This window comes from Macaca mulatta, chromosome 13, assembly GCF_049350105.2.
Source record: "Macaca mulatta isolate MMU2019108-1 chromosome 13, T2T-MMU8v2.0, whole genome shotgun sequence".
Taxonomy (NCBI): domain Eukaryota; kingdom Metazoa; phylum Chordata; class Mammalia; order Primates; family Cercopithecidae; genus Macaca; species Macaca mulatta.
The window spans coordinates 10,539,348-10,563,481 of record NC_133418.1 but is presented as its reverse complement, the minus strand read 5'-3'; the positions used below and the strand labels follow the sequence as shown (position 1 = coordinate 10,563,481).

Below are 24,134 nucleotides of genomic sequence, written 5' to 3'. Positions count from 1 at the left end.
GTTCAGGTGATTCTCCTGCCTCATCATCCTGAGTAGCTGGGATTACAGGCACCCACCCCCACATCTGGCTAATTTTTGTAGTTTTAGTAGAGATGGGGTTTCACCATGTTGGCCAGGCTGGTCTCAAACTCCTCACCTCAAGTGATCTACCCACCTCAGCCTCCCAAAGTGCTGGGATTACAGGCATGAGCCACCACGCCCAGCCTGCAATATAATCTTTTAGGGTCAGTTTTATGATAGCTATTTGCAGATTTCAGTACTGAGGCTTAAAGGATGAAGTAACTGTGCAAGGTCACAAAACTAGTCAATGGCTGAGTTAAAATTCACACCCAATTCTGTTTGACTGGAAATCCCAATGCTGTTTTCCTTCTATCACACTTAGGCCTGCTCCCAGCAGCACAATGTCGTTCAAAGGCAATGAGGCCCAGCTTACCAAGTTCTACTTCCAGTGTGCTCTCGACAGGATCCAGAATATCTGGTTTGAGTTTAGTGTCTCCCACTGAAAGATGGAAACAAAGATTATTATTTGCATTGAGAAGTCTGAAGGCCTGCTTGATGAAGACTTGGGTGCACAGCCACACTTTGATCTAAATGTCTTAGGGCTCTGTCTTCAAATTTTACCCATTATCTGTAAGTGTAGGAATTCCGGTTTCCATGTAAAAAGCTTGCCCCCTAAAATGACTGCCACATCAGGTTGTGGGTGCTGGTAGAACATTAGTTGTTAATTGATCCATCTCCTCCTGCATGTATTTTCTTTCACACTAATCCTGCCCCTTGCAGACTTGAGCTCCTATCCTTGTCTTTTCCTACAAGATTTCTTTGTGGTGCCATCTGGCTGAGTAATCGAACCAAAAGGGGAATCTGCCCGAGAAACTGTGCAAGTCAAGCATATCTGAGTCCACCTCTCCATCCTTTAACTCATGGTTTATTTCAAAATAAAGAAGAGTCCAGTCCTTGATTAACAATTTTATCAATCAACTTCTTGCCACAAACTTTCAAATATGCCTCCACTGTCAAACTTCCTCCTGAAGCTGTGTCTTTTTCTGGATAAAGAAAAATTCAGGGTCTTTGCTGTTGACATCATCTACTTTTACTTCTCAGAGTCCTCCTTCTCCCCTTTGCACCATCTCAGTCCTGTATTTTTAACTTGTCTCTCTTTCCTTCTCTCTCTCTTTCTCTGGGCTTCTTCTCATCACCATTTATTCATGCTCAGTCTCATCATCCTAAAAAAGAGAAAACACTCCCTGCCTTATGTCTCCAGCTTCACTTATTCCCTTTCCTTCCCAGCCAAATTCTTTTTTTTTTTTTTTTTTTTTTTTTTTTTTTTTTTTGAGACGGAGTCTCACGCTGTTGCCCAGGCTGGAGTGCAGTGGCGCGATCTCGGCTCACTGCAAGCTCCGCCTCCCGGGTTCCCGCCATTCTCCTGCCTCAGCCTCCGAGTAGCTGGGACTACAGGCGCCCACCACCGCGCCCGGCTAATTTTTTGTATTTTTAGTAGAGACGGGGTTTCACTGTGGTCTCGATCTCCTGACCTTGTGATCCGCCCGCCTCGGCCTCCCAAAGTGCTGGGATTACAGGCTTGAGCCACCGCGCCCGGCCCCAGCCAAATTCTTGAAAGGCAGTTCTCTGTGCTAATTCCCTCCACCCGCTCACCTCCTATGGAACCTGATTTCCGCCACCATCATTCCACTGAAACTGCTTTAGCCAAACTCACCAGTGCCACCCATGCGCCTAAATCCATTGGGCATAATCAAATTTCATCTACTTTACCTCTTAGCAGCATTGGACACTGTTGGCCATGCTCTCTTTGAAACCCTCTCTTCTTTTGGTTCCATGTGCCTGTACTCTACTGCTTACCTTCAACCGCTATATTCGCTTCTCTGTGCTTGTCCCTTCCTCTGTGTCTCTTTTAACTATTAGTCCTCTCCTAGTGTTCTTTCACTCCTCCTGATACCCCTGGGTATTAAGTTGACCCTCTAGGCCTCTTCCCTATGAAAGGTCTTGGTGCCTGAGGTTATGTCTTTTCTACCTCATCAATTTCACTTTCTTTGTTGCTCTTCTCGCCACCCTTCCACTGATATTCACTTGCTGATGTATGCTCCCATCCCCTTTGAGGATTGTCTTCCTCTTTTCCACCTCTTCAAGCATTCTCAGGTTCAGCTCTAGGCCCTTCTGTCTCTATACTCACTTCCTAGGTGATCTCATTCAGTTCTTTGGCTTCAGATATTATGTAAAAATTGACCATCTTCACATTCGTATCTCCAGCCCTAACTTCTCCAGACTGGCTTGTCCGAATACCTACTTGTCATCATACCTTGGATGACTAAAAGTCCTTTTAAGCCTAATACTTAATCTCCTCTTCAAATGCTCTTTCCCTTCAGCTTTTTAGTCTCGTTAAATGGTGCCACCATTCCCTAACTTATCCAGGGCAGAAAACAAAAACATCCTTGATTCTTCTCTTTCTCCTACCTTTTACGTAAAAACCATCATCATGCTCTGTTGACTTATGAGTCCAGCCACTTCTCATCACCTCTACTAGGTCTATTCACGGCACAAGCAGAGGCATGGTTTAACCATGAGTCAAGTCTGCTGCTCCATGACTGTGCCTGCTCTCATCCTCTGTATTGATGTGCTCTGTCAGCAGATTCCCTCCTTGACCAGCTCAAAGGCTGGCTTGTATCCATGACACCTGCTTTCCTTCTTCCTTGCTCCCGAACACCAAATCATTTAGATGTACCTCCTAAACATTTCCAAAGTCATCCACTTCTCTCCATTCCCTCCACCACTCCCTAGTTCAGATCCCCATCAGCAACTGCCTGCTTGACCACAGAACTTCCTAACTCTTCTCCCTGCCTCCATTCTTGCTTTTAAAAACCCACTTCCAACCCAGCAAACAAGGTGATCTATCTTGAATACAAGTTCAGTCATGACATTCTCCCACTTAAAACCCTCAAAGCCTCCCCATTGTTCCTTCATCACACCTCACACGTATTAGAAGAGTGTGATGTCAGTCCTGTTCCCAGGTGCTCTCCTTTATCTCCTGGACATCAGCTCTGCTGCTGCCTCAGTCTGGAATGGAAGCTCCCCCACCCTTACTGAACTGGTGTGTCCTCATCCGTCAGTTCTCACTTGGAGCGGGCTTCCCCAGGTTAGGTCTGGTGGGCCTCCATGTGCCCATAGTGCTCCTGTCTTTCACTGCACCGTATTGTAATAACTTGCCTCACCTTTGTCTTCTTCCCAAAATGGAAAGTTCTTGGAGGCCAGATAAAGCATCTGGACGCTCATTCTTGCAGCCTTAGCTCCAAGCCTGACGCATATTCGGTGTTCAGTAAATATTTGTGTGGAAATGAATAAATGCGAGAATGAATGACTAAATGAGGAAGACAGGGATAATGACAGAGAGGGCTTGACTGAAATAGCTGCAACAGATATTGCAAGGTGTCCCTCGGGTGAGAGGAAAGCAGATTATGCCATGAAGAATTTGAGGACCTGAGTGATGGCTGAATAAAAGTACAATTACACATCACTTGGAGGGGAAAAGTAGTGTGAGTGGGGTATTCACATTCTAACTTGTCTTTCAAGGAGCAATCTAATAATATGAAATGAAATCTTACCTATATAAGATCTAATCTAAAGTAATATAAAATAATTCTGAATGCTAGAGGGTGCAAGGAGCAGGAGAGTTTCACTCGGTCTTGGGGTGCTCCGTGTGGTTTGTATCTTGTAATAAAAGAAGATTAATATCTTAACTAAGAGCTACGTCAACCACCCTGTAGCTCTCTGATATAAAGCATGAGTGACTGGCTCTTTTATGTTTTGACTTCTTAGACCACATTTAAATTAATTCTATCACATAGTTGATTCAAGCTGATACTTGCGGATCTAGTAAGAATGACCCAAAGGAAAGGTTAGGGCAAAAATAGACAAGTTGCAGAAGAAAGTCAATGAATCACAAAACATGTAACAAGATGCTCAACCTCATATTAGCCAGGGAAGTATACTATGGAGTAGAAAGCAACAAACAAAAAAGAAGCTCCACTTAACACCAGTCATAAAGTCTGATAACACCAAATATTATTTGGGAATAAAGGGCATTTTCTGCTAATGGGTGTGTAAATTGACAGACCAATAATTTAATATAATACCAAGTGTTTATGACACAAAACACATTTCATAACTGAAAACAATATTCTATTTTACTAATAGATGCATACCTACATAGAAAAAGTATAAAAACATAAATGGAAATGATATACATGACAAGACGTGACTATACTGCAGAAACAAAGGCCTGGAAGAGAATGGGATCATAGACGTCAAGTTGTCTTTGCAATGTTTTGTTTCTTTAAAGAAAAAAAAATTATGATTTTAAGCATGTGGGAAAATTGTAACATGGTTAAAACTGGTGATAGGTACCTGGATGTCACAATATTTCTGTGTGTGAAATGTTTAATACATTTTTTAAATTTATTACAAAAGCAAATCAGGGATATATTCATGGACAACCCAACTTGTGAGAATTTGAACCTGTTTCAGAACTTAGTCTTCCTTGGGGGATGGCAACTTTGATGTTTGCCCCCATGAAAGGTTTTACGTGATTACAAATGTATGACTATCCTTTTTTTTCCCTAAGAGGAAAAACTAACTAAGTCAAAAGAAGATAATTTTAATTTGGCTCTCAGATCTCAATCTTGAGATAAAAATCTCACTTACCAATGGTTCTCACTTGAACAACAGCTCTGACCGTCCACGAACTTGCTGTATCCGACTGAGTGTAATCACATACGTATGTGCCCTGGTGATAGATGTAAACTTCATCCACTACGATTCGGTTGCTCCTTGTCATAGAGAGGAGTTTTCCATTCTAATCCAAAAGATATTTTAAGCAGATAATTTTTGCCATAGAAAAACTGTATGAAATACATACCTAAAGGAAAATCTTACAAATTTGAACACGGAGGAAGAAGGTCAATCCAAGATAAGGGTGTCGCACAAGCTAGGAAGACATTGTGTTCAAAAACTGTACTTGTATATTTGAAATAAGAGGCATTTTCTGATACAATTGCATATGTATAAAAATGAGAGAGTCAAACATCCAAACCTGATCAGCCCCTAAAGAGCTATTTAACATGGGACTTCCCAGAGCATGCGTGACTTGGAGCCCTGAGAGTATTCTAGAAGACATGTAGTGTTCTAAGGGCTGACACCAAAATGAATTTTTAATGTGTGTGTGTATACATATACATATATACACACACACACAGACACACACGTATATACACACATATATATAACATATTGTATATATTTACATATATAAACACATACTTATAAATGAATATATATGTATTATATAAACAGAGGTTCTGGAACGTGAGTGGCTTTTTTCTCTCTCTGACAAAGCTGGTAAGTGAGAGCACTGAGAATCAGTCTCATTTTTTTCTGGTTCTGAGTTTCATTTTCTGATTAAAGAATTTCCCTTCCACTTTGCCTGCCTACTGGTAGAAGCTGGGATTCCCCCACGCCACATCCCTAGTGTATTTCCTGTGGTCCAAGAAGGAATTTCCAGCAGGCTGGAAAGGAGACTAAGGGTGAGGACAGACCGGCCAGAGAAGGACAGCTGTGGACAGGAAGCAAAACAAGGCCAAGAGGTGGTGGTATACAAGGCTAAATATACACCAGATGATCTCAAGAATCAGGAATTTTTCCAAAGGAAGTTTTAAAACACAGGGGGAAATTCAAAGATAAAGCTTCAGAGGACGCAGTGATAACATACAAAGATCAGAATTTGGGAAAGAGGCATGTCATAAATCGCATGAGAACGTGATGGAGGGAGGACACAGAGCCATCCCTAAGACCTTACCTAAGCCACGGGGGAGGCTGGGGAATGAATAATACATCGTTTTACCCACAAAAAGGTAAGTGAGGCTTAGTGTGTATCATTAAGACTTTATGAAATGGAACTTAGAGGAAACATCAAAGAAAAGAAATTAGGGAGAAGCAATTTATGCCAAGGATGATGGGAAACCCATTCTGATAATACGATTACAGATCATCCTCATAGGACAAAGAGAGGCTAATGCAGCTGCACAGGGAACTCTTGGTTTTGCTCATATGTGAAGCAGTCATGAACCGAATATGGAAACAGGCACATCCACCACTGTGAATCTGGATGAATAGTGTCCGTAAGTCTTCAAACAAATGGAGGCATTAAAAAAAAAAAAAAAAAAAAAAAGCTGAAGACACTGCAAAGGGCTTTTAAAGGTATGTGTAAAGCAGGGAGAAGAACACAGTTATTACACTGCAATATTATCGATTTCTTATACTACCCATCAGTACAGCTACTGAGCATCATGCACACTGTGTTATTCTGTGGGAATGGTACTTCCTGGATTTGGGCAACACAGTGGGGCTCCTAGCTGGGCTTCCACTACCTAGTCTGGGAAGACTCCAAAGACCTGCATTAATTTCACTCTCCTCCCTGGCCCATTCTCCCTGGTGCCTTTCAGGTTTTCCATGTCCATTTTAATGTTCCTTATCATAGACTCATTGTGTCCAGGTCTGTATTCATCACATCTTTCCTGCCCCTAATTGAATTTACTACTACTATCTCTAACTTGATAAATACTGTGAACATATGCTGAGCCAGAAAGACTCCAAATATTCTACTCATCTGTTTTACACACACTCCCAGTCAAAGCTTTTAATCTTTCATTTTATTACATGAAAATATCACTAGCATCTGCCACCTTCTTCCTTTTTCCACTTCTTTCTGTCCTGTCCTGGATCAGGACTCACACTCGTAAAGTTCAAACACATCAACAAGGTCCCCGTAACCATCATAAGCAACCGACAACTTTTATTTCCATTCTAGTCCTAATTAAACCACTCAAGAACTCTCAGCTGCCATCACAGTGAGCCATTCAGTGTGACCATTCACTGAATATCCCCTTTGCTTTTATGTTTCTGTTGTCTATGCTGCTCTTTCCTGTTAAGTGTAGTTGCAGTCTCTTGCCCCAGTTATCAACTAACAACATTCTATTGATAGATTTTTTTTAACTAATATTTATCTTCTAAGGGGAATGGAGTATATTATGGAAATTATTGATAATGGGCTAGATGTCAATTTCTAGTGAAAGTCTTGAATTAATTATTTAACAGATGGTTTATGAACCCTTAGAAAAGGAAGTGATGGTTAATATCAGCCAGCTTGCATTTGCTAACAACAATCATATCAAGGTAATCTCATTGTTGCCCACAATTGAATAGACTAGAGGTTCAGAGGAGCACAGCAGAAACAGAGTATCTTTGCTATAGTGAGTCATTTGAAAAATATTCCCATGATCTCTCTGTTAAACCAAAGGTACATTGTGAACTGAATGATCAGATACACAGCATTTGAGTGCCCTTTTAGTTAATTAAGCAGCACCTTGCGTTGCGGATGAATGAATCATATGCAACTAGAAGGATCAAACTGGAGTCAACAGCGGAGCACTCTCTCCCTGGTGCTAGCCTGGTCAGTGGTTTTAGCAGGGGCTTGAGTGAGAACACATCATGCTGATCTCATCTACGTGACTCACAAACCTGCGTGCATTGGCTAATATGTCAGCATTCAAAATCAGAATTCCAACCTCTTGACACGTAGAATGAACTAAAAACAACAAATTATCATTTAACAGAAGTAAATATAATATCATGAACATAAGTTACAAATTCTACTCCACAAACAAAAATAGAGAGAACTGGCTTGATGTCAGTTTTAGTGAAAAGACTTGCCTGCCAACTCAGAATAAATCAATCATATCATGGGGCTGTCCCAAAGCTAAAACAACCATGAACTGTGGCAATATTCTGTTCTGAACAAGGAAGGCAATGCTTCCTCTGTTTCAGTGTTGGTTAGACAGCATATAGATGATTGTTTTGAACACGTGTTAGAAAGCTGTCCAGATCTTCAGAGTTCTGAAATGTTCATCGTAAGAATAATCAAACAGGCCAATGTTTCAACCCTGGAAACAGTTTTGAGAAATATAATCTAAATTATCTTCTTCCTATTTAGAAACTCATTAAATTACCTTCTTCTTTATTTAGAAACACATTCATCTTTGTATCTAGTCAGTCTCACCATGCTCACCAGTTCTCCACAGCACTAGGCCCACAGGATGCCAACAGGTACCAGTTACAAGAACCAGGAAATGAGAAGAAGTATCAGGTATAGGTACAAAACTTCTTTGTGGTTGGCATGATGGCTCACACCTGTAATCCCAGCACTTTGAGAGGCCGAGGCAGGTGGATCACCTGAGGTCAGGAGTTCAAGACCAGCCTGGCCAACATGGTGAAACCCCATCTCTGCTAAAAATACAAAAATTCACTGGGTGTGGTGGCCCACACCTGTAATCTCAGCTACTCGGGAGGCTGAGGCACAAAAATAGCTTGAACCCGGGAGGTGGAGGTTGCAGTGAGCCAAGATTGTGCCAGTGCACTCCAGCCTAGGCGACAAAGAGAGAGATTCCATCTTAAAAAACAAACTTCTTTGTGATTGGCATGATGGCTCACACCTGTAATACCAGCACTTTGGAAGGCCAACGCGGGAAGATTGGTTGAAACCATGAGTTCGAAACCAGCCTGAGCAACATGGTGAAACCCTTTCTCTACCAAAAAATTTTAAAATTAGCTGGGTGCAGTGGTGTTTGCCTGTAGTCCTAACTACTTGAGATCCTGAGGCTGGAGGATCACTTGAGCCCAGAAGTTCAAGACTGCAGTGAGCTGTGATTACACCACTGCACTCCAACCTAGGCAGCAGAATGAGATCCTATCTCTAAAGCAAACAAACAAACAAACAAACAAAAGCTTCCATGCCACATAGGGCTTAATATCAACCCAGCAGTCATGTCAGAAGTGTGGCAAGAGAATGTGGCATGAGTGAGATTGTCTTAAACCACCAATGGAAATGTTATTCAAGGCGCAAGTCCTACTAACAGGAGGTCACAGCAATGTCGTCAAAACTCATATCTCGGTGCCCTAGGCCAATACAGAAGAGATTTTCCTACTGCCCTTCATTATAATTTTGACTTGTGTCAAGGATTTGCTTAGCTGAAGGTCATAAAATGCTGTTACATTAAATGTAACTATTATTTATTCAAGATGAAGTCTGTTTATGCCAAGGCTGTGTTTTCATTACATTTTTAGAAATTAGAAAAATACATAGAAAAAGTTAGTAGAATAAATAATAAATAACTCACTTTAATTCTGACTTTCTCAGTCATTAAATATTTTAATTAATAATCTCCAAGCATGGTGACCCAGCCAGGCCCCAGCACTTTCCTGCAGCCTTCCCCGGGCCAGGAGGCAAGCACAGGTCAGCAATTATCGGCAGAGGGAGCAGCTGGCCCCACCCAGACCCAGAAGGTGAATAGCAACCCAATCAAGCCTCAATGCTCTGCTTAAGGCTATCCCCGGCCCAGAGGCAAGATCAAGCCCACACACATCTGTGTAGCCTAGCTTCTGCCCCTGCCCATCCCAAATTGCTAAGCAGCAATCCCAGAGAACTCACTTTGCCTCAGAGCCTGGCATGTTGTCCTGCCGAACTACACAATCTAACAACAGTATTTCTCAGCCAGATGTAGGGCATTTGGGTGCCCTTTTAGTTAATTAAGCAATTCCTTCATGTTGTGGGTGAATGGAAGACAGAAGGGTATTGCTCTGTGACTGCCTCGGATCAGGCAAAGTTGTAGACTATCTGGGAAGACAGTCTGCAGCTTTGCCTGATCAGAGGCAATCACAGAGCCCAGCCGGCGACTCAACCTTACAATAGAGTTCAGAAAGTGGTCTCACTGGAACATGAAGCACAGAAAGCAATTCCACTTGACCTCAGTGCCCAGAAAACAGCCAAGCCCACCTAGAAAACTCAACACCAAAGTCTGCTTATCTGGGATTGCTACCAAGTAGCCCACCTGGAATCCCAGACCAGACTAAACAGTGAAGGTCTGCTACCACCAAAGATCGTCTACAAACACCAAAAGAGGTGGCTGTTTCCTCAACTGCATAGGCACCAATGCAAGGACCAATGATTATGAAAAATCAAGGAACTATGACACCACTAAAAGAAACTAATAAAGCTCTCATAATGAAATCGGAAGTAAAGATCTAAGAAATGACTGAAAAAACTTCAGAATAATCCTCTTAAAGTAGTTTAGGAAACCACAAGAAAATATGTATAAAAAAATAAAATAAGTGTTGAAAACAATTCCCAAACAAAATGAAAAGTTTAATAGAGAAACAGAAAAAAAAATTTTTTTAAATAGAAATCCTTCTCCTTGAAGGGTGGTTATTTGAAAAATAAAGAAATCCTACAGATAAAGAATATAATACCTGAACTATAATAGTAACAGCAGATTTGATTAAGCAGAAGAAAGCATCAGTGATATCAAAGATGACATTTGAAATTATCTAGTCAGAGGGGCAAAAAGAAAAAGAATGAAAAAGACTTATAGTTATGGAACACCTTCAAGAGAACTCAGAATCACATAATAGGAAGTTTAGAAGATGGAAGAAAAAAGAAGTCAGAAAGCGTATTTAAGGGAATACTAGCTGAAAATTTCCCAAATCTAGGGAAAGACAATATTCATGCATAGGACACTCAGATGTTGCCAATCAAATTCAACCCAAAAGGGGTTTACCAAGATACATCATAATCAAATTGTCAAAAATTCAAATACAAAGAAAGAATACTGAAAGTAGCAAGAGATGAGAAACTTACCATGTTCAAGAAAGTCTCAATATTGCTATCAGTGGATTTCTCGGCAGAAACTCTATCAGCCAGGAGAGAGTGGGATGATATATTCAGTGCTGAAGGAAAAAAACCCAAAGAAACTGCCAACCAAGCAAAGCTGTCCTTCAGAAATGAGAGGGAAATTAAAACTTTCCCAGACAAACAAAAGCTAAGGGAGTTCATCCCCACGTGGTCTACTTTTAAGAATTGTTAAAGGGAATTATTTAAACTGAAATGAATGCCTGCTAATTAATAACAAAAAATATGAAAGTAAAAAATTCAATGGTAGTAGGTAATACATAGTCATATTCATAATTCTCTAATAATGTAAGGGTGGTATATAAAGCCATTTATCATTACTATGAAAGTTAATAGGTACCGGAGAGCTCGTGGAGTCCGGCCGTAGGAGCAAGCAAGATGAAGGTGAAGATGCTGAGCCGGAATCCGGACAATTATGTCCGCGAAACCAAGTTGGACTTACAGAGAGTTCCGAGAAACTATGATCCTACTTTACATCCTTTTGAGGTCCCACGAGAATATGTAAGAGCTTTAAATGCTACCAAACTGGAACGAGTATTTGCAAAACCATTCCTTGCGTCTCTGGATGGTCACCGTGATGGAGTCAATTGCTTGGCAAAGCATCCAAAGAACCTGGCTACTATCCTTTCTGGGGCATGCGATGGAGAGGTTAGAATTTGGAACCTGACTCAGCGGAATTGTATCCGTACAATACAAGCACATGAAGGCTTTGTACGAGGAATATGTACTCGCTTTTGTGGGACTTCTTTTTTCACTGTTGGTGATGACAAAACTGTGAAGCAGTGGAAAATGGATGGGCCAGGCTATGGAGAGGAGGAAGAGCCATTACATACGATATTAGGAAAGACAGTGTATACTGGGATTGATCATCACTGGAAAGAAGCTGTTTTTGCCACATGTGGACAGCAAGTAGACATTTGGGATGAACAAAGAACTAATCCTATATGTTCAATGACCTGGGGATTTGACAGTATAAGTAGTGTTAAATTTAACCCAGTTGAGACTTTTCTCTTGGGAAGTTGTGCATCTGACAGGAATATAGTACTGTACGATATGAGGCAAGCTACTCCTTTGAAAAAGGTTATCTTAGATATGAGAACAAATACAATCTGTTGGAACCCTATGGAAGCTTTCATTTTTACAGCAGCAAATGAAGATTATAACTTATATACTTTTGATATGCGTGCACTGGACACTCCTGTAATGGTCCATATGGATCATGTATCTGCAGTGCTTGATGTGGATTACTCTCCCACTGGGAAGGAGTTTGTGTCTGCTAGTTTCGATAAATCTATTCGAATCTTTCCTGTAGACAAAAGTCGAAGCAGGGAGGTATATCACACAAAGAGAATGCAGCATGTTATCTGTGTAAAATGGACTTCCGACAGCAAGTATATTATGTGTGGATCTGATGAAATGAACATTCGCCTGTGGAAAGCTAATGCTTCTGAAAAATTGGGTGTGCTTACATCACGAGAAAAAGCAGCCAAAGATTATAACCAGAAATTGAAGGAAAAATTTCAGCATTATCCTCATATAAAACGTATAGCTCGTCATCGACATCTACCAAAATCTATCTACAGCCAGATTCAGGAACAGCGCATCATGAAAGAAGCTCGTCGACGAAAGGAAGTGAATCGTATTAAACACAGCAAGCCTGGATCTGTGCCAATTGTGTCAGAGAAGAAGAAACATATAGTGGCAGTTGTAAAATAATTGGTATTCCTAACAATCCTGATGTATAATTATTTGTTACTTTTGATTTGAGAACTCTACAAATAAAAGTGCTGGTACTAGATAAAAAAAAAAAAAAAAAAAAAAAAAAAAAAAAAAAAGAAAGTTAATAGACAAAACTAATAAAAACAACCCTAGCTGTAATAAATCATTAACAAATAGAAACTACAACAAATGTAAAATTTGACATCAAAACCATAAAAGGTAGGGGAGAGGAAATGGAAGTGTAGTTTTGGTATATAAAGTTAAGTTGTTATTAGCTTAAATAGCCTGTTACAAGTGTTTTATGGAAGCCTCGTAGTAACCACAAAACAAAAACGTGTAGTGGTTGCACAAAACATAAACATAAAAGATTCAAAGCGTAGCACCAAAGAAAGCCATCAAAACACAAAGGAAGATACCAACAGAGAAAAAGTAACAAAAAAACCTACAAAACACACAGAAAATAAGTTACAAAATGGCAACAGCATGTGCTTATCTACCAATAATTACCTTGAATATAAATGGATTAATCAAACCATTTACAATATGTCTCCAATCAAAAGACATTTAAAGGTTAAATGGGTTTTTAAAAATTCAGCTATATGCTGCCCTCAAGAGATTTACTAATAAGGACACATATAGACTAGAAGGGAAAGGATGAACAAAGATATTCCATACAAACGAAAACCAACAGAGAGCAGGGATAGCTCTACTTATATCAGACAAAATAGACTTTCAGTCAAAAACTATAAAAGGAGACAAGAAAGATCATTGTATAATGATGAAGAGTCCATTCACTAAGAGGGTATAACAATTGTAGCTACATAGGCACCCAATATTAGAGCACTTAAATACGTAAGGCAATTATTAAATGAAGAAAGAGAAAGACTGCAATACAATAATAGTAAGAAACTCAGTACCTTAATTTCAACCATGGACAACTCATTTAAGCAGAAAATAAACTTCAAAAATTGGCCTTGAATTATGCTTTTGACCAAATGGACCTGACAGACATATACAGAACATTCTATCCAACAGCAGCAGAATACACATCCTTCTCAAGTACACATAGAACATTTTCCAGGAAGGATATGTTCAGCTACAAGATAAGTCTTAACAACTTTAAGAAAATTGAAATCATATCAAGTGTCCTTTTGGGTTACAAAGGCATAAAGGTAGAAATCTAAAAACAGAAAATATCTTGGAAAATATGCACACATGCAGAAATGAAACAAAATGCGCCTAAACAACCAATGGGATAAAGAAGAAATAAAAAGTAAGTTAAAAAATAACTTGAGACAAACAAAAGTCAAAACACAATGTACTAAAACATGTGGGATGCAGCAAAAGCAGTCCTGAGGGAAATTTATAGCAATGAATGTCTGTATCAAAACACAGGAAAGATTTCAAATAAAAAATCTAATGATACACCAAAAGATGTTAGAAAAAGGGGTAATAAATTAAGCCCAAAGTTTGCAGAAGAAAGGAAATAACAAAGATAAAGGCAGAAATAAATGAAATAGAGATTAGAAAAACAATAGGAAAAATGAATGAAACTAAGAGTTGGTTTATTGAAAAAACTAAAAACAAAATCAACAAACTCTTAGCTAGACTAAGAAAAAAGAGAAAACTCAAATAGATAAAATCAGAAATGAAAGAGGAGACATTACAATCAATATCACAAAAATACAAAGGATTATAAGAAGCTACTATGAACAATTATATGCCAATAAAATGAATAACTTAAAAGAAACAGCTATATTCCTAGACACATACAACCTACCAAGATCATAAAGAAATAGAAAATCTAAACAGACCAATAATGAATAAGGAGTCTGAATCAGTAATAAAACTTCAAGCTAATTTTATGAAGCATGCATCACACTGATACCAAAGCCAGAAAAGGGTATTACAAGAAAATTACAGGTCAGTATCCCTGAAAAATACAGATGCAAAAATCCACAACAAAATATTCATCCTCAAATTCAACCATACATTAAAAGAATCATTCACCATGATCAAGTGGGATTTATCCCTGGGATGCAATTCAGTACACACAAATCAATAAATATGATAGACTACATTAATAAAATGAAAGATAAAAACCATATCTCAATAGATGCAGAAAAATCATTTGACAAAATTTAACACCCTTCATGTAAAAACCCTCAACCAATTAAGCATAGAGGGAATGTACCTCAATACAACAAAGGCCATATATGACAAACCCATAGCTAATGTCATACTCAATTGTGAAAAGTTGAAATCTTTTCCTCTAAGATCGGATTAACAAAACAAGAATGTGCATTCTTACCACCTCTTTTCATCATAGTACTGGAAGTCCTAGCCAGAGCAATTAGGCAAGAGAAAGAAATAAAAAGCATTTTAGTAGAAAAACAAGTAAAATTGTCTTTATTTGTTGATGGCACGATTTCATCTGTAGAAAACTCTAAAGACTCCACCAAAAAACTGTTAGAAGTGATAAATGAATTCATTAAAATTGCAGGACATAAAATCAACATATAAAAATCAGTAGTGTTTCCCTGTACTGACAATGAACTGTCTGCAGAAAAGGAAATTAAGTAAACAAGCCCACTTACCATAGGAACCAAAATAGTAAAATAGTTGGATATAAATTTAACCAAGAAGGTAAAGGACCTATATACTGAAAATGATTTAAAAAACCAACAAAAGGAATGGAAGAAAACACAAATAAATATAAAGGTATCCTGTGTCCATAGATCGGAAGAATTAATATTGAGAAAATGTCCTTACTACTCAAAGTGATCTATGCATTCAAAACCAACCCTTTTGTTATTTTTTACAGAAATACAAAAAACTATCCCTAAATTCATATGGAACTGCAAAAGACCCCAAATAACCAAAACAATCTTGAGCAAAAAGAACAAAGCTAGATGTTTCACACTCCCTGATTCCAAAATATATTGCAAAGCCATTTAAATCAAAACAGCATGGTACTGGCATAAAAACAGACACATCAACAAATGGAATATGATAGCCCAGAAAGACACCTACACATTCGCAGTCAATATATTTAAAAAAACAAAACAAAACAAAACAAAAGAAAACAACACCATGCCAAGAACACACAATGGGGAAAGGATTATCTCTCCAATAAATGATGTTAGGAAAACTGATTGTCTACAGGGAGAAGAATGAAATTGTATCTCATAGCACATATGATCTATCAATTCAAAATGGATTAAAGAATTAAATATAAGATCTAAAGTTGTAAAACTTCTAAAAGAAAACATAGGTGGAAAGCTCTACAGCATCGTTATGGGCAAATATTTTTTTGAATATGAACTTGAAAGCACAGGCAACAAAAACAAAAATAGACAAATGATATAGCATAAAACTAAAAAGCTTCCATGTAGCAAAGGAAACAATCAACGGAATAAAGAGACAACCCACCAAATGGGGAAAATATTTACAAGCCATATATCTGATAAGGAGTTAATATCAAGAATATATAAAGAAATCAAACACTGCATTAGCAAGAAAACAAATAGCCCATTTTAAAAATAGGCAAGAGATCTAAAAAGGTAGTTCTCAAAAGAAAGGATGCAAATGACCAACAACTATATGAAAAAATGCTGAGTATCACTAATAATCAGAGAAATACAAATTGAAACCACAACAACATATGACCTCACATTTGTTAGAGTGGCTTTTATAAAAAAAAAAAAAATCTGTTACACACTGTTGGTACAAATGTAAATTAGTACAGCCATTATGAGAAACTCTATGAAGACTCATTAATAAAAACTAAAAATAGAACTACCATATGATTCAGCAATCCCACTTTTGGGTACATATCCAAAGAGATTGAAATCAATACAGCAAAGGGTTAACTACGCTCCTGTGCTTACTGCAGCACTATTCACAATAGCCAAGATATGGAATCAACCTCAGTGTCCATCAACAGAGGAATGAACAAAGAAAATGTGGTACACGTACACAATGAAATGCTATTCAGCCTTTACAAAAGGAAATTCCATCATCTGGGACAAACACGAATAAACTTGGAAAACTATGCTAAGTTAAATAAGCCAGGCACAGAAAGAGAAAAGCTGCAATATCTCACTCATATATAGAACTTTAAAAAGTTGAACTCATAGAAGTAGAGAGTAGAATGATGATTAGTGGGGCCTTGGTTGGTGGGGAGAAGAGGGTGAACAGGGAAATACTGGTCAAAGAGTACAAAGTTTCAGATAGATAGGAGGAGTAAGTTTTCAGACATATTTCATAGCAGGATAACTATAGCCAATAATATTGTATTGCACATTTCAAAATAACTAAGAGAGTAAGTTTCAAATGCCTGTCCACAAAAAATAAGTAAGCAAGGTGATGTATGTGTTAATTAGCTTAAGTTAATCACTCCACATTGTATACGTATATCAAAACATCACATTGTATCCTGTAAATGTATACAGTTATGATTTGTTAATTAAAAATAATTTTAAAATAAAGAAGTTGGAAAATATTTTCAAAACAGTCTGCAAGCTTGTTTTTAATTTGCCAATTAAAAATATTGTGGAATGCTCCAGAGGCTCCAAGCCCAGGGATTTATTTCAGTTGTATACTCTGCATATCTGGTGGGTAATCCCTGGTCAGCAGTTTCATTTGAATTCAATAAAGCCATGTTTTCATTCTCTCAGCCGGTGTCAGCTTCATCTATTCAGAGATGGGTCATAGGTATGACCCACCCACCACCTGAGAATCTGGGGGTTAGCATGAAGGAAAAAGGTAGTAGATGTTTTTTCCTGCCTAATGCCATCATTTTTAGTGATGTACTACTGCCATAAGGTCTGTGATTTCCAGGTTACTATGTGCTTGTGTGTGCATGTGCGTGTGTGAGTGCACATGCACATATGTGTAATTCACACAACCAGGACCTGTTCCAATCTGTATCTGAGGTACAATTTTAATAACAGCCATTGTTCACCTATCCTTAGGGTAGCTGCCTGTCCACCATTAAACACCTGTTGACATTTGCAGTCAAAGCCCCAGGGAAGTGAAACAGAGCTTCCTTTTGTGAATGTCATGCAGTTTTAGGGTTTAGTTTATAAAAGTAATATTTGCAGATAGCTGGAAACTATTATGTGCTCGCCTGAAAAGTAAAAATCCATAACTTTCACTTCAGGTGTATGATCATTGAAAAGCCAAGCACATTTTCATCTGAAATAATGGGGACAGGACTGCTTTACTGGCCTGAGAACAGCCCACCAAGACAAGACAGCTGCCATCCTGGGTGACAGATACTTTGAACCAAAGGAAGTTTTGTTCTTGAGAGAGAAGTGAAAATAATGAACAAAACTATTGGCTCTTCTTACTAACCTCATTTTAGAGGTTATGAAATGAATGTTTCTGAAATTAGGGTTTTATTGAGACCAGCATTCTTTCAGTGTCATATAAAAACACAAACGTGAGACCATACCTCATGCCATTCGTCTTCCCTGTATATTTATTTCTGTAAAGGATGTGATAACATCTGTCCTCCTATTAGCATGGAGTCTCAGGAATCAAGTAGGGAAATGTCTCCTCATACCATGGTAACTGTATCCCCAGGAGACTCTCATTGTTAAAATTTGGGATGCATTAAACCATTAGATAAACATAACTCATCTTTCTGACTTTAATCAGTAGCAATTTAGAATGATATTTTTATATTAATAAACACATATATTATGAGGTTGAATACAAAATTGTGCATAATTTTGAAGACAAATTATTGGACTTCAAATAGTTATTGCAATTGTAGGAAGCGATTTAGATTCTACTGCTGGATTCCACCACCCAAGAGTCAACTGACAGGGGGCCCTGTTGGAGGAGATGGTTAGGCAGCATTTCGTCATCTGGTAGCACTTGGAAACGCTATAAAACCCGACGGAAATATGAAGTTCTTCTGTTATGGGAGTTCACGTACATGTGGTTCATAGCTCAAAGTCATTGTGAAACTTGCTCTTGTTCCCTTTTTCTCTTAGCACTGTACTCCTTTCCATCATCTCACCTGCACAAGACATCTGTCACTGAGGTCCACCTTGGATTTGTCCTAACTGTCCTCCAAGAGCTGTCCTTTTGAGAATGTATTTCAGGCTCCCATATCTTTCACAAACCCTTCAAGACTTACGTGTTGGATGCTCTCTTCCCCTTTGCAATGCCTGTTGCTTTCCGAAGACAGTGAAAATGAGTGAACCTATCTTCCTACATTAGCAGATGTTAGTAGGTTTATGTCTAACCTCATGTGTAGTATACTTGCATTTTAGAAGTTTTTCTAGTGTTGATCAAAAGGATGCCTCTAATAATTAGAATATCAAGCTCTGTGGCTTCCCAGGGGACACGATTATTTTAGAAAGTCAGATCTCCTGCAGAGGCACAGGACCAGTTTTTGGGAAGCTGTAGACCCCAGATTCTCAAACACGGTTTTCCATGAAAAAAACCCATGAAGATGATACCGTAAAAACAATGCTCTTACATTAATTTTAGAGAATTCACTCTTACCTTGTACCAGGTTACCTCTGGACTTTGTGCATCACTTTGGCAGCTGAGACTGGGGCAGGAAATAGAGCCGGTGCTCCCGAGAAGTAGGTCTTGCTTATGTGATGCAGAATTCTCACAGGATGCATTTGACTGGGGCTTAACTTCTAAAATCATCTTGACACAACAGGCTACATCGTAGGGGCTCCTAGGAAATTAACAAGATCCTGTGAACATAGATATTTTGTCTAGATAATAGAGGATTTGGAAACATTTTCAGATAGAAATACATTTGGAACGTACTTAATCATCTTGGGTCTACAAATATATGACCCAGTATTATTCACCCCTGGGGTCAAAAAACGAAGGGTGCATTTGTCCTGAATGATGTGAGGATAGCTTTTCCTAATGTCCTCTAATGGGTCTCCATTCGAAGGTTGTCGGTACCATTGGACATCAGGTAGGTCCTTACTATCCGTGAAGGGCAGGTGGTCAGGGACTTGTGTTGGTGAGAGTTGACTTCTGTGGCAGAAATGTGATTTCTGTGGCTCTGGTAAATCACAAAATAAGATAAATTCCTCTTCACTTCTTGTAGAATATGCCCAAAGGAGTTTTTTTGTGGAACAACCTGAAAATCATAATAAACAGAACAACGCGGAAACACATTAGAAAATGGAATTCTAGCTTACATTTACATCTAGTACTTGATTTAACAAGAGATTAAGCTTCCTTGTGTGTCTTTCTTCTTCACTGTCCATTTTGTAGGGGAAAGGAAGTGCCTGTTCTAATTCCCTCCCAGTGGACTCCAGCATCACCAGCAGCAGCCCTGGTTTCCTGGAAAAGACGGTAGAACCCTGGCTCATCCCTCTTCAGCTGCTCTCACTGAACACTCAACTACAGTAACAGGGTACCTGCTCAATGCTTGGTATCAGCTGAAAGCTGTTCACCCCAATAATTCTCCTCTCAGTCCCTTTTTAGCAGTAGGATGGAAAGGTTGTGTATTAATATGTCATGCTGCTGATATATCAGGTTATCCATCACTTTACGTTTGACCACAGACCCACAGTGCTAACATGAAAAGTGAAAATTCCTACCTGAAATATTAAATCCTTTAATTCTCTCTCCTGAGACAAGCCAAAGAAACATCCAGCCCAAATAGAGCATTGTTCTCCCATGTTCCTGTCATCACTCCAATAATTTCATTCCATTGCTAGAGTAGAGTGTTTTGAGATTCAGAACTCTGCCCTGCGTATCCCCTTCATTTCTGTAAATCAAGAAATGGGAAATGAAGAAATCAGAACCGGTGACTGAAGTGCAACTTACACAGGAAGCTTTGAAAGGGCAGGTCCTACCCAAACCGGCCTTCACATGCCTCTAACTTACGTGGGTATTTCCAATTGTGTGGAACAACCTTTTCAATTGTGTCATGTCTTACAAATCATCTTAAGCTCCCGATATCCCTAGGCTCTATGTAGTGTGTTCTTTTAATGCCATTTTCCCCTCATTAATCTTTTTTGTCTCATGTGCTCACCTAGCATGTATATTTCCATGAGTAATTTGGAAAGAGTTATGTTTAACTTTTCCTGAAAAAAATGACGCACATTGAATAAAAATGCCAGATTGTTCACGGTTAAGAAATCTAGAGATATAGCTCCTACTGATAAAATTTGAGAATGTTTGCACATACTACTCTGTATATATGGTCTTCCCACTTGCCTTTCCCTTGTCCACAAAGTCTCTGAAAAAACAATCCTCCAGCTCCATCACCAGACACATCTTCCTAAGAAGCAAGCCTGAGCATCTCATTTCCATGCCCAAGACGCCACCAGCTCCCACCACCCATGTGATGAAGCACAGATTCCAGAGCACCATGGACAAACCCTGTAGCGTTTGGCTCTCTCATGTCTTATCTCTGATTTCTTCCTTGGAGAGTCATTCCCTGACCACCTGGATAAAGAAGCTCCTCCCTCCCTTCTTGCCAACAACCCTCTCTCTTGCTTCTCATTTTAGATGACTTCTGTCTTAGCACACATTATTGCCTGAAAATATCTTATTCCTAAAACTTCTCCCCAACTAGAATACAAGTTCCATCCCAGCAGGAACTGAGTTTGTCTTTCCGAGTCCTGCAGCCTCTCTCCAGGAATGGTGCCTAGCTAATAACAGGAGCTCAGTAATGACTTGTTCAGGATTTAACCGTGCTGCAGTAGATGAGTTGTTCCTTACACCTTGTCCTCCCACTAGATTGGGAGATCCTGAAGAGCAGAGATTATTCCTCTGGCACTCTCCTAGGGTCAGGAGATATGATTTCTGAAACACGATCTCTGCTCACTTTTTCAGAAATGACAAACACTTCCAGAGTCGTCAGAGCAAACACATTGCAATCTACTATGGCAATTGACTTACTGTGTGACTCCAGTTAAATCACGTAGTCTCTTTCTGGACTTCAGCTTTCTTACCTGCAAAATAAAATGTCTGGACTGTATCAGTACTTCCTCCACCTTAGAATGAGGGAATCAGAATTTCTGATGTTTAAGTCAGGATATTTGTAATTTTTAAAAAAGCTCCCTGACTTGTAAATCATAAGGCCAGATGATTGCTAAGATCATTCCAGCTCTACCATCTTGCAATTTATGTCCAAATGTCCAAGCCTATAGCAAATTAGTTACCACGACGCCCAGCGGTCTCCAGCCCTCAGGAATTTCTGCCAACCTTGAGATGAGAGATACTGCCTAGGATGCAGCCACCCACCCACCGGCCTCAGACCTCCGGCTGCCTGGGGCTGATTTCAGACTTCAGCTTTCACTCTGGGACAGTGTTTCTCAAATCCTCTTGATTATAATAATCACATGAAACACTTATTACAAATGCAGATTTTTGGGCTTCCCGAGGACTTATTAAATCAGATTCTCAAGGAGAAGAACAACGGAACCTACATTATAAACAAGCGTCAGAGCCACCATGCTCATCCAGGAGACATCTTTGAGAAGCCCTGCTCAGGGATGAGCATAGAGCTTGGGGAGGTGGGTCAGTGCTGAGTCACAGTAGCTGTTGCCAGCATTGTGGGCAACTGACCGATGTGAGCCCAAGCCCATTCTGGAAGTCTCATTTATGTGGGACAACGTGCCCACACTGTGTGGCTTGCTTGTTAATATCTACCTTTTGAAGGCCGTCTAATATCTAAGTGATGGTTTCCATGCTGCCGTCACTAACATGCTTCACTGAATCGGAAGGAGCCACACAAATGCAGAGGACATCATTTATTGAGCACTGGACAACTTAAGCCAAAGCAAGCCTCAGACTCTGCTTATGGGAATAAAATAATGTGGCTCTCATTTACTTTCTGTAAAGTGAAGCGGAGCACTGTCCTTCTCGTATTACAGATGGACAACCAAGGCTCGCATTGCTTGGAATGGCAGTGTCCATTCTCAATGATAATCACATACCTGGTAAGTATTAGCAGGGGGATTCATATCTAGGTATAGAGGGTCTCAAAGCTTCTGATTTCCTCATCACCATACGCTGTCCTTCACAGAAGGAACTGAGAGTCTAACAGCACTGGGAGAATCTACAGAATCTCTTCAGTTATTTTCCAGATGCGTTTTTGGAGAATCACGTATCTTTTGTCAGAGGATGAAGATTTCCCTTTCAGTTGTCAAGTCTACACCTTCAGCTGTCTCTGGGAGAAATAATGAACTAAACTTTCCCCACAAAACTTTGTGGTGGGAAACGGGGAAGAGAGAGAAAAGTGCTGGAGAAAGCAGTGTCAACAGGGATCTGAGGCCCAGGGAGAGAAATATCACCATCAAAGGCAGACTTAAACCACTTTACACAGAGAACACCTGCAGACAGAGATTTGGTCTCGTGTAATAGTGACAGTATTTAATTCAACTAGTATCATTATGATTCTCAGATGGTCTGTGGTGGCTTTAGACCCCATTGTCTAGGGATAACGGAAAATGAAGCCGTAGTGCCTGCCATCAAAGATGTCACAGTTAAGTTTAAATGGGCATTCAAATTTGGCAAACATCTTGAATTTCTCTGCTCTTAGCCCTTCCTGTAAAATGCTCAAAGCACTATAAACAGGTTTATTTTATAACCACCTCTTTTTTTAGTGAAGACTCCATATATATGGAGATGAAAATTCTGTTAGTAAATAACCCATTTGTTATTCTAAAATAGTTCTTGAAAAGTAATTGTGTTAGCAATTCATTTATAAAATTATTTAAACTCTTTTCCCAACTTATATTTTCTGGTTAGGAAATCTAGTGGGGAAAAAAAAAAAAGTACCACTCTCTTACCTTTATTTCCTGTTCTTAAGACATAAAAAAAAGAGGAAGGAACTTCAAGTCCTTATTTCAGTGACTGCCGGCTTTTGTATCTGAAGGAAAATATGTGAGAATATCCGTTTTCAAAGGGTTCTACTATATTTCTTCCTATCCAGAGAGATACCTGGAGAAGACACAGTAGCCATGTAACGCGCATCAGCTCAAAAATAATGAGTTATAACTGGATGAAAAAGGAAAACCTTATTTTGTAAATGACCATTGACATTGTGAAATGGATGGTCACACAGAGGAAAATCAAATAAACTACCTCTTTCCTAGGAAATGCTCTGAAGAAGAAGCATCTAAAACTCTTCTCTGACCAACCTCCTTGACGAGATAAAGTTTGTGGTTGGGTTTAGTTGAAAGAGTGAGTAAGCTGGTTTCCTTTACAGGAATTTCCTGTGAAGAATATTAACTCTCAACTCAATTTCTCAACTGTGGGTTTTGTTTTTCTTCTTGTAAAACCAACCTCCAAAAGTGTGACCTTTGAGATTAACACTAAAGCCTATTTTGTGATTAACTTTCTAATTTTGAAAAAGAAAAATTACCTCTCCAACGCCAATTTTATAAAGAAATAATTTATTGATACACAAAGGAAAATACATTTAATGTCTAAATTACTGGGGTTTTTTTGTTCCTATTGAAAGACAGTTTCAGAATATAACATATAATTGAAAACACCATTGTTCCTTTGCTACAGCAACTGAAACCATTCAATACTTCAAACACTCTGAGACCACAATAGTCATAACGAGTTTTGTCTAGAAACCATCTTGGTTAAGTCT

General features: G+C 39.1%; 2 protein-coding genes across 4 annotated transcripts in view; one reads left to right on the top strand and one right to left on the bottom strand.

Moving 5' to 3' along the window:
• Window positions 1-23,696, bottom strand: part of IL18RAP (interleukin 18 receptor accessory protein) — a 34,182-nt gene extending 10,486 nt beyond the window's left edge. Inside the window, exons 1-8 of one of the 3 annotated variants that reach the window (XM_077958941.1) lie at window positions 23,618-23,696; window positions 23,323-23,473; window positions 21,428-21,480; window positions 20,119-20,288; window positions 19,328-19,652; window positions 19,049-19,232; window positions 4,714-4,864; window positions 434-499 (exon numbers count right to left, since the gene is read on the bottom strand). In XM_077958941.1, the coding sequence (XP_077815067.1) occupies window positions 434-499; window positions 4,714-4,864; window positions 19,049-19,232; window positions 19,328-19,652; window positions 20,119-20,188 (796 nt within the window). In that variant the 5' untranslated portion in view covers window positions 20,189-20,288; window positions 21,428-21,480; window positions 23,323-23,473; window positions 23,618-23,696. Of the gene's footprint in view, window positions 1-433; window positions 500-4,713; window positions 4,865-19,048; window positions 19,233-19,327; window positions 19,653-20,118; window positions 21,481-23,322 lie in introns of those variants that run through there. The other 2 variants (XM_015113031.3, XM_077958940.1) reach the window with 2 other exon arrangements.
• Window positions 11,149-12,646, top strand: LOC144333681 (DDB1- and CUL4-associated factor 13). The gene has a single exon (XM_077958942.1). The coding sequence runs from the start codon at window positions 11,186-11,188 to the stop codon at window positions 12,521-12,523; it is 1,338 nt and encodes a 445-aa protein (XP_077815068.1). The 5' UTR covers window positions 11,149-11,185; the 3' UTR covers window positions 12,524-12,646.
• Window positions 23,697-24,134: the final 438 nt, after the last annotated feature.